The 11,441-nt window shown below is 38.6% G+C and overlaps 1 protein-coding gene across 1 annotated transcript; it reads right to left on the bottom strand.

The window, feature by feature from the left end:
* Positions 1-1,419: 1,419 nt before the first annotated feature.
* Positions 1,420-8,575, bottom strand: LOC117293563 (72 kDa type IV collagenase-like). The gene is made up of 9 exons (XM_033775923.1): positions 8,426-8,575; positions 5,199-5,485; positions 4,729-5,021; positions 4,352-4,510; positions 3,284-3,384; positions 2,930-3,077; positions 2,443-2,585; positions 1,643-1,757; positions 1,420-1,529 (listed from the first exon to the last, which is right to left on the bottom strand). Exons 1-9 carry the CDS (start codon positions 8,573-8,575, stop codon positions 1,420-1,422), a joined length of 1,506 nt encoding a protein of 501 aa, XP_033631814.1.
* Positions 8,576-11,441: the final 2,866 nt, after the last annotated feature.

The raw sequence follows: 11,441 nt of genomic DNA on the forward strand, positions 1-11,441 counted from the left end.
CCAAACAGATGTCGATGTGTATCAAAATTTCGGTCTATATTACAATCTTACCATCATCATTAAAAGGGGAGTTCGATTTTTACAATAATTACCTTCGTTACAACGCCATGTTCTCTTATTCTGACGAACGATAATGTCGGCTCTTGCTATATTTAAAATTGTGACAAATTGTGACAAATTCGTTGACTTATTTCAATTAGGAAAAATACAACTCTAAGACTTTAGAACTTTTCTCTTCTTCTTTTCGCCCTTTTTAATATAACAATTAATTAGGTTAGGAGGTTTATTGGTTCACGGTGTAGATTTCTTCTGACTTACATTCAGTATTTCCACTAATTGAAGATTATTTTGCATAAACCTGAGATGGAACCCATGAGTAATTCATTGGAATATTTTTTTATTATTTTTTTACTTTATGACGCGCTCGTATTTGGTTTAATCATTGATACTGTCTTCCCTGCACGACACCTGTCCTCGTACATATTACTTTTCGTGTTTTTATTGTAAATCAAATTAAGTACTGTAATACTGTCTTGGTTCGTAAGGTATATTGTTTTTCTTCTGAACTTTTATTGAAAATCCGAGGCCATGTTATTAATTTAAAGATGATTGTTACAGAAAGATACGATCATGTTTCTCTACTTTTTTTTTTCTTTTTTTTTGACAAATCAATGTCGACTTACAATCCTTATAATTTAATGTGGCAAAACTGCAAGGCTGAACAAAAGTTTATGAACTCAATCTATACTCTCTCTCTCTATCTGTGCTATCACGAAATATTAGGATATAAAATGCATGAAATTCTCCATGTACACACAATCATTTATGCAAGCACTCACTCAGTCGACCCAATTTGTCGCGTTGCCGCATGTTTGAGTCGGGCTAACACACCCATATACAATATATTATGTTTGTTGATTGGTTTTCAAAATGTTTGTTATATAATATTAATCCTTGGAAGTTTCAGACTGACATAATGACTAAATTGTCTTATTTAAGCCAGTTAAACTGTAAGCATCTTGTGTTCGTCCATTTTGTTCATCTTGGATAAAGCAACAAAATTCTGCTATTGCTTCATCAATAACCAAACTTTTCAAACTGTTTATACACCTATGACACATTGCATAATTTGCGTTCTTCCCCGTTTTGTATTTGTGTGTGTCAGTGTTTTTGTGTATGTGTTTCGATATCTACCGCTAGACGCTTGTTTATAAATATAGTACAGTTACTTTATTATTAAATGAATATTAATTACATGTCAATGATGAACCAACATATGTGTGTATCTCGAAGTGATAAGCCTTTCTTTTTTGAAAGCGTAAACCACCATATACGACCGTTTCACTCTGCGAACATCTCAAGGCTGATGAGTTGCCATGTACGTGTTTCAATCTTAGAGCTTTTCAACCCATGTGGGATTCAGCAACCCATGAAGTCACTGCCGAAGTATCGAGGAAACCCGGGATCTGCGTTTCGGTACTGGTTGTTGTATCGGAAATAACTCTTGCCTTGGATGAAATACGTGTAACCTGGAAAACGATAAGTTCACGACAGAAAAAAAATCCGTTAATATAGATAGCGTACAAAGGCCTAACATTCTGACTCAAATTGGAATATGCAAATCGTGTTTATCCGCACTTACCATCTGTGTAGTCGAAGGCAGCGTCGATATAGGGAGGTATACCCTCAAAAACATCCAAAATGTGATAAGGATACCCGTATTCTACTTGCTGGTACGCTTCGTCATACCGCCATACCTGAAACAATGGGATTTGTTTTCAGTGATTACATAATGTGTACAGAAATAAACAGACAAACCGTGTAAAGGGATGGGGTTGCTGGGCATACAGGGTGTCGTGGCCGAGTGGAGCCCCGAACTCAAGCCCCTGTTGTTTCTGCTCAGCAACCCAGTCGTGACACTTGTGTCCCTGAGCAAGACACTTAACTATAGGGTGCGTTCGTTTAGCTTCCCTGGGTCGACCCCGGTGTGTGGCGGTTTTTTTCCCCAGGACAAACGTGGGTAATTATCTGCACACAATCGTCCTGGGAAAAAAAAACCGCCACACACCGGGGTCGACCCGGGGAAGCTCAACGAACGCACCCATAATTGCTTCTCTATTCACCCAGGACTAAATGGGTACCTCTGTGAGGGCATAGATGGTTCTTTGGGATTGGTTTAGCCAAGTAGCGCAGGTAATTGTCGCACAGGCTGTATACTCCTTCAGGGAGTTGAGATGGTTTAAGGAATGATTAAGGCCCAGTGACTAGGGGTAATGTCAGAAGCGCTTTGAGAAGCCATCGGGTGTGAAAAATGCTAATTAAAAACTGGTTATTGTTGTTATTATTATTATCAAAGTATTTTCAGCTTTAAAGGAAAACATTCTTGTTATCTTTTTGGTTGCCAATACGTATTGAAGAGTCTTATATTTAAACGTAGCTTACCTGATGATCCTTAAAAAAGTATGTTGTATTGTATCTTCTTAACGGTACTACTGCATCTATATCTTGAGGTATCCCCATCTCATCCACATGGCGCGGATATCCCGGCAGTGCGTGTTTACCTTTATACAACCAATAGTTAGATCCTGTGTACGAAGCAATACGGAACACTATACTTCAGATCAAGAAAGAAATTGTCTATAAAATAAAACCTTACCAGTGCACGTTAATTATCTAAATTCCGTTTTCTTTAAATAATTATTATCGGTTGTAAATTCATTTTAAACCACAAATCATTGACAATTTATTTACCAGATTCTTGGTCAGTTTTGTCTAGTTTGTGTTCGTGTATGAACCGATTAGAGTTGTTGACAAAAAGTACATACAAGAGAGGGACATCCCGGTTGTAGGTGCGTGCTTGCTTGCGAGTCAATGTGTCAATGTTTTGCTCTTGATAAGATCACGAAAGTTATGTCAGATTTAAAATCACCTTTGAAAAATACAACATGGCCGTCCTGGGGTCGTTGATACACTGCATCTATCATCCTCGGAAGTTTTAAGAATCTCTTGCGAATGGGGAGACCAGCAGAGGGCGCTATAAGCTTCCCATACCGGCTGATTCGCCAAAACCGACGATCCTAAAAAAAATAATTATAATAAGCCATCGAAGAAAATTGGTGGAAGATACGAATGTTTCTGCCACTTACCCTGTTGCTGTCCATTCTGCCTTTTGACATTAACAAATAAAATTGATATGATGGAGTAGTTGTTGTAATTTGACATAGACTAATGCATAATTTTAGTCTTTGCCGTCATGATATTGTCAATATGCTATAGTTCAAACCTTAAATGCAAAGAGAATCCCGTCAATCATTGCAGTAGCGTCGTACCCCTTATTGCAAGGAGACCGAGGGTCACCGTGATGCTGGTTTCTGTCCAAAGTACCTGCGTAAAAACACGAAGTCTGAGGGATTGCTAAGGACTTCAAGTTCAAGTAGAGCTTGATATTATAAATATTACTAACATTCCCGCCTGTTCAAATTCCCCTAAAATAGTTACTGTCCCATATACCACAGTACCCCACTCATTGGCTTTCGTCTTAAATGGTACCTTTAAAAATACTGTAGTTTATAATATTATTGAATAAAATAAGGAACAAAGGAAAATAATATCACAACCAGGGCTCGAACTGGGACCTTTTGTTCCCCAAAACAGCGTGTCCCACATATAAAGTAGTCTATCGAAATGTTAACAGGCTTTTACATGTGTACAGGCGGTCAAAATGTACTTGTAATTTTTGTATAATCTGCTAAAATGATATTATACGTTGGACTTTCCAAAGATTACAATTAAAAAACAAAATTAAACCAATCTTTACCTCCCGGCTCGTCTCACGGGACATTCAAACGGTTGCAATAGTCTTGAAAACCTGTTTTTCACGACAAATTCTATTATTAAAGGCAGTGGTCACTATTGGTAATTACTCAAAAAAAATTGTGAGCATAAAAACTTATACTTGGTAACGAGTACTGGAGAGCTGTTGATAGTATAAAACATTGTGGAAACGTAGTTTTCGAGAAAGAAGTTATTTTCCGTGAAGTTATCTTCGAGTCCTCAGAATTAGACGTTGAGGTCTCGAAATCAAGCATATAAAAGCACACAACTTCGTGTGAAAATGGTGTTTTTTATTTCATGCATATCTTGCAACTTCGACGACCAATATTGAGCTACATTTTCACAAGTTTGTTATTTTATGCATATTATGTTGAAATACACCAAGTGAGAAGACTGGTCTTTGACAATTACCAATAGTGTCCAGTGTTTCTTTAAAGAGAGAATCATAGAATACATCCGACCGGTCAGCTGGAAAGGGGTTAACATGCACTATTTCTTTGTAGCTTTTATACTATACCATAAAGTAGTTGTGCAGCTCTAATGTCATCCTCCTGCAGCTTCAGGCCTGGCATGTAACCGGTATAGTCTGGTGCCATTATAGCGCCCTCTGTCCATGAGTGCTGCAAGCCAAGACTGTGACCAAGTTCGTGGAGAGCAACCTGAAACAAGTTGTAGCCTGTGACAGTGAAATGAATTATGTTTCTTTTAGGTGTGAGCTAGAAACGAAACCAAATATATTGCAACCTGTTGAACTAACAACACAAAAATAATGAAAACAGTAAAACACGTCATAATCAACGGGGAAGCGAAACCAAAGACATAGCCAAAATTATTCTATTCTAGGAAACTATTCAAGTTAATAATTTTCTAAGAAGATTGAACTTTGTAACTTGCCATCATGTCCCCGGTATGTGAAGACCTCAGAATCATCAAAATGTACGTCTCCGTCTAAATCACCGTGCAAGCCGTTCGGCACGAATGCATGGGCTATGGTCCCGTTGATACCATCAAAGTCGTAAGGGCAGTTGTGGTTCCATGTTGAGAACTTGATGTGAATATCTGCGTGCCCATTGGTTATTCTCCGAAATGACAAGGGGGTAGCCTCTTCCCATTGTTTAAAGGCTCTACCTAGTGAATCGTCCACTTGGTCCTCAGTCATCCGGTAGTGGTATGGATAATTCACAATTCTGCGTGAATGTATGGAGTTGTTTTTGTTGATTGCTTATTATAGTCTTTACTTTACTACTTAGACATATAGAGATGTTTTTAATTTTGTGTTTAGAAATTTAAATCTATATTGAATACAGCATTATAAACATAACCGAGTCTTCAAAGTAGCATTACTTTTAATTCCATAAACCCACCTGTACGTCAAATGTTTCTTGGTCCATCTCGTCCAGTCGATGGAGTACCGCTTCTGTCTTCTGTCACCAGGTCTCATTGAAGATATACCTCCCAGATCCGGCACACCGCATCGAGGTTTTCTTGCTCCAGAACGGGTGGCATTTACTTCTTGGGATAATTTCGGCACCAATGCAAACTTCCCACGCGAAGTCTTTTCGGAGCCATGAGAGCTGGCTGCAGATTTCCTTTGATCTAAGCCCGTGACGTCTTGAAGAGATGGTACTTTTCCAAGAGTGATTACATCACTCTAAATGGGAAAAAGCAAAGCACCTTGTGTGTACATATTGTTAATAATGATAATCATTGTCACAACGACTGAAACAAAATATGATTGTTTGAACCAGTATTCTAAAACGAAAGTTCTTTTATTCTAAACTTACCAAATAATATCAGCGTGCCCTCTGAGTGAACCCGAAACCAAAGCTCTGATTGAAAGACTAAGGGAAAAGTGCATTCGAGGTCTAAAACGGTTAAGTTCATGGAATTCCCTCCCGTTGCGAAGCTTTCTGTATGTTTTTGTCTTGTTTTTTAAATGCTGCTGTGTGCGGTTGTGAATTCCCCCAGCTTTTCATAAAATTATATAATTGAAGTAAAAGACAGAAAATTTGATATTTAAAAAAAACGTCAAACCATTATGGTTAATGTTGGGCTTCACCGGTCTCTCTATGCAGTGCTGATAGTGGGTTCGAATATCATATTTCCCAATAATTAATAAGTTTGTGCTGTCTTTGTTATTGGCACCGCTTTTATTGTATTTGGTGGTATTTTATTCCCATGTGTGAACGAGTTCGCTCATTAAGAGTATAAGACAATGATTTGTTTTTGATATGACTATTGATTGTGTGTGGTAAAAATAAAAGAAATGAATGAGTAGAATACCATCGGGCTACATTTTATACCTTTTCATAAAAATAGTGCGACCTGCCTGATGGACAAGAATGCCATCAGGTCAGTTTTGTTCGGGTGGTCGAAGAAGCGTGCAGAGACTGTGACCTGCTAAATACAGACACCCTGGTCAGAGGAAAGATTAACTGTGTATTACAGCAATTATGTACTGAGCAGAACTCGCAAAATGTCTTCGGACCCTAGAAAGATACTAATTGTGTGTAATTCATCACGTTTTGGCAATCACCGTCAATCCATGAATGTGATTATTTTCACTTGTAATATGCGGGCAGGGGATGGTTTACAGCACACTGGGAGCTGATACGGTTAATTCAGGTCGTCATTTCGAACAAAGTTTCTTCTGTCAATGAGTTTATAAATGATTCTCACAGGGGCGCTTCATATATGATTTTCAAACGCAAGTTCTGAACTTATTTGTTATATTGTGGTTAGGTACGTGGTGTAGGTATATTGTGGTTAGCATTTGTACTGCACGAATTGCTTGTAAATTTGTTAAGGGGTTTTCGTGCTTTGTATCTTATTATATACACTGGACACATATCGAAATTACTCCAAATATTTGTTAAAGACAGTGTACACTATTGGTAATTGTCAAAGACCAGTCTTCTCACTTGGTGTATCTCAACATATGCATAAAATAACAAACCTGTGAAAATTTGAGCTCGATCGGTCCTCGGAGTTGCAAGATAACTATGAAAGAAAAAAACACCCTTGTCACACGAAGATGTGTGCGTTTAGATGGTTGATTTCGAGACCTCAAGTTCTAAACTTGAGGTCTCGAAATCAAATTCGTGGAAAATTACTCCTTTCTCCAAAACTAGGTCACTTCAGAGAGAGCTGTTTCTCACAATGTTTTATACAATCAACCTCTCCCCATTACTCGTTACAAAGTAAGGTTTTATGCCAATAATTATTTTGAGTAATTACCAATAGTGTCCACTGACTTTAACATAAAAACCTACTTGTTAAAGACCAATGGAGCTGTAGTGTTGATAGTATAAAACATTGCGAGAAATGGCTCCCTCTGAAGTGACGTAGTCTTCGAGGAAGAAGTAATTTTCCACTGAAATATTTGAATTTGACTTCGAGACCTCATAGATAGATTTTGAGGTCTCGAAATCAAGCATCTGAAAGCACACAACTTGTGCGACAAGTGTGATACTTCTTCCATTATTCTCTCGCAACTTCGACGACCAATTGAATTTTTATTATTTTTTGGCATACAAAATATGTTGAGATACACCAAGTGAGAACTCTGGTCTTTGACAATTAATCAAAGTGTCCAGTGCCTTTAATGATTAACAATTTAACTTGACATCGACAATTTAATTTGCTTATAAAATGGCTGAAAATTAAGCCCCCTCGTCAAATTTAGAACAGGTCTTGTGAGAAGACCAACATGAACTTTTCCCCCATAAAATTTGAACCAAGACTATACAACTGTATTTTCATTTCAAATGTGTAGTTTGTTATTATTAAAATAGCAATTTGTGATGCAGAGCTTTGTAAAAGTGGACTGATGAAAACATTTCCCCCAAAATCATAAAACAAAAGTATTTAAATTCACTTCCCGATGTGAACGTAACCACAAATGATCAACTTCGCAGAAACAGAATAAAAAACATTAAACAGCATTTGTTAAAAGCAGTATAAAGTTAAATCTAACCCCTTGCATCGATATGGTTTGTAGAAATGGCAACTACTTATTCATAATTGTTTCAACTCTGTTCTACATTAGGCGTATAATTTAAGACCGTGACATTAATTTGCCAATCCTTTCAGCGCAGTGTATAATGATTTGTAATGACCTTGGTAACCAGACTGGGTTGAATTTTTGCTCCCTTGATATACCACAACACAGCCAAGTATACCACTCTTTTTTATCACCCAATGTTTTTCTTGTGGAGAATTGGCGTTGCAATGACGACAAACGAGCGGGGTTTTGCTCGATTGGAACCATTTACAGGATCAAGGCTCTCCCAAAGGTTCTCTTAATTACCTTAAAAAACATCGAGTATACTCTCGCTACCTAACAGTGTACTCGCTGTCTCATAGTCTTTTTCGTGAAAGTTAAAATATCTTACCAGCATACTTTCAAAGATGAGGATAAAAAATTAAGTGATGCCATACAAAAAACGTCTTTCGATTTAGCAGGTAGACAGGGTTTATATTTTACAATTCATAAAAACATTGGTTGAAAAGTGAAATGAGCAGACCTTTCTGAAATAATTATTAAGCAATATTTTTCAGTAGGTTTGCATGCTTTTCTTTAGAAACCTACCTCAGATAAACTTTGTCCAGGCTCGGCAACACCTTTATGCACTATTGCATGAGCCGATTGACTGATGCGCCCGTTTGCAAATAAGAAGTAAATCCATACAAGCAAGACGTTACTTTGTGAAACTCGTGACTTCTTCCAACATAACGACATTATTCTTGTCGTGGTTGTATTGGTATGGGTAGCTTTTCACGACTGATGCCTCCCTGCTTTCGCTTGAGGGGTTCTCAAAGTGGTGTAGGCGTTTAACAGTTCATAGTCAGACTCAGCTTTACACAGTTTCTTGAGAGGATCTTGGAAGACCCCGGCGACTGTTGCACGATCAGCAAGTGAAAATGAATGGAACCGCCGTTGGAATCCTAGAATCTGGGACATGATGCCGAGAAACAATCATAATAGAAATGTGTATCGAATTATGAAAGTTGATTGAAAGTGGTGTCCCATAGCAATGGGTGACTCCAGACACCCGTTGGTACTAAACCAATGTGAAGATTCAGTAAAAAAAGGTTTCTACCCACTTATTTCTCCGTCGGTGCATAGGTTAACCAAACGGATGAGAATGAGTCACTAACATCTGAATAAAGTACAGAAATCCAGCCCAACGATTTACATAATAAACGAAAGCAAGGAGAAACTTCTGTTTTACAGGCGCTTATTAATTTTGTACATAATTCCCCTTTTTCTTCCAGGACCCAGTTCTTACCGTAAATAAAGGCACAGACACTTACGGAATGAGTGATGGATGCACAATGTGTATCCTGCGAATAAGGATGTGCTACAAACAGTAAGTGGACACATTTGTGATGTTTTTTGCTGTTTGACACCTACATAATATTTGTAACGTTTAAAACAAATTGTCGATGGGCTGTTGTTAAAGTTTGTTGGGAAAAACAATCAGGGATTTTGAGATAAGGTATTCCGCCAAAATAGTTACTGTGCGACCCATCGATTCAATACCTCTTGCTACGCTGCAGGAGTTACATACCGCCCTCACTTGTTTGTTTGATTGTTTTGACGTTTTTTTCTTGTTTGATGTGTTATTTTTTCCTTTTGAGGTCAGTTTAGGTATAATAATAATGATAATTTAAGTAGTTATTAAACTAAAAGCGTGATTTTTGTTGAATTCAAACAATCATTTGCCATACTCGCAACAGCAACAGGCAAAGTCATTGGACTAGATAAGCTGTATAATACAAAGTGTATACAATCATGACCATTACAGAATGACAATGTAGTATGGAGGATCTTCAATTAAGCTATCAAGTTAGTACTTGTTTCGTGTGTGAATCAAAATCGACGTACTGAAAGTTGCGGCGACGATATTTTTTGGAGAGTGGGGGACACGTTATCAAATGTCCCCCTCCCCCACCTTTTTGACCACCTTAATCATGAAGCCCAAGTTTTGCATTGTGTCAAACCTTGTGTCCCACCATGGGCATTAATCCTTGGGGCAAAGGATGATACAACTTTTTGAAGGGTGGGGGACACTATATCAAATGTTCCCCTCAAAGTTGGCCCCAGATTGCATCCCAGAGCATCTAAAATGCAAAATTCTCCCGGGCCCTTGAAGTCCCGCACCCTACGCCGTAGTTAAAGGAATTCTCACAAGCATGTTCCATCGTTGACATATTTGCACACCCCCCCCCCCCCCCTTTAAAGTGTGATAGGGACGTGTCCCCCACCCCACCTCCACCCCACTTTCGAAGGGTGGGGGACACAATATCAAATGTTCCCCGTGTCTTTTAACCACCTTTATCAGCTGAACTTGATGCTGTTAACGTCAAAGGTTTTACTGCTGCTCACACTTTAAAGCCTTATGTTCTGTTCCATTCTGTTTGCCTCTTATTTGCCTAAAATTGCATCACAGAGCATCTATAATTAAGCGGGCCCGGAACCATGCCGTAAAGGTTTCACACTCGCATGCTCACTCGATGACAGATTTGGCCCCTAAAACTTGTGTTATAGATCTGCACCTGAACTTGATGCTGTTAACTCAAAAAGTTCTACTGCTGCTCACATTTTAAAGGCTTATGTTGTGTTCCATTCTGTTTGCGTCTTATTTGCCTAAGATTGCACCACAGAGCATCTAGAATGGACATTTTCCCGGGCCCTTATAGAGGGCCCGGGCCCATGCCTTAAAGGTTTCACACTAGTGTACTCACTCTTTGACAGATTTGCCCCCTAAAACTTGTGTCAAAGATCCGCACCTGAAGATGCTGTTAACTCAAAAGCTGAGCATTGTATTGCAGATATTACGAAGCTATAATTGAGTTGCTATTTTTTTAGGTACAATAACCATGGAAGCAAAAATAGGTGCATCATAGCTTGAAGTAGGCATTAAATTCCAACATCTGAGAGGGCGGCACATCACTCCCTCAGACTCCCTATATTGCACCAGAGAGCATCTACGGCCTAAACAAATTTCCGGGGGCCCTATAGCGGGCCTTGGACCCCACGCCGTAAATATTATGTGTGCCCCCCCCCCCCATCTTTCAAGACGGATTGACGCCCCTGGCGGTGGCGTTTGCTTTCTTGTTGACCTTTTAAGGAACACTTTTGTGGGGTGGGGGTGTGCGACACTCTCTTCTTTCCGCCTAGCAAAAAAAAAACAAAGTCGCTACGAAGGTGTCCATCAGATTAAAGGAGACAAAGCATAACATTCATCAGAAGACGAGTTACCAATAATCACCATAGTGATTTGTATTGTGATATCACAATATGCTTAGCAGGAATGATAATAACATTTAGATCAATTTTACCAAAGCGGTGACCTCTTCTTTGGCGATGACGTTTGCTTTCTTGTTGACGAAGTATTTTCTTTAATCTATATGTATATATTTTTTAAGGTTCGTTTCATGCTACTATAGTTAGCAAATTTTGTAATTGATCCCTAAGTAATCCAGAGAAGAAATCTTGATAGTTCCATGTACTCTCGGAATGTTGGCTCAGGCTTTTCAACCATAAGAGTCAAAGAGCAACTTAAGCCAGCTGTTTGTGTTGCTTCACTAGTTCATCCTTG

The sequence above is a fragment of the Asterias rubens genome, chromosome 8 (genome assembly GCF_902459465.1).
Source record: "Asterias rubens chromosome 8, eAstRub1.3, whole genome shotgun sequence".
Taxonomy (NCBI): domain Eukaryota; kingdom Metazoa; phylum Echinodermata; class Asteroidea; order Forcipulatida; family Asteriidae; genus Asterias; species Asterias rubens.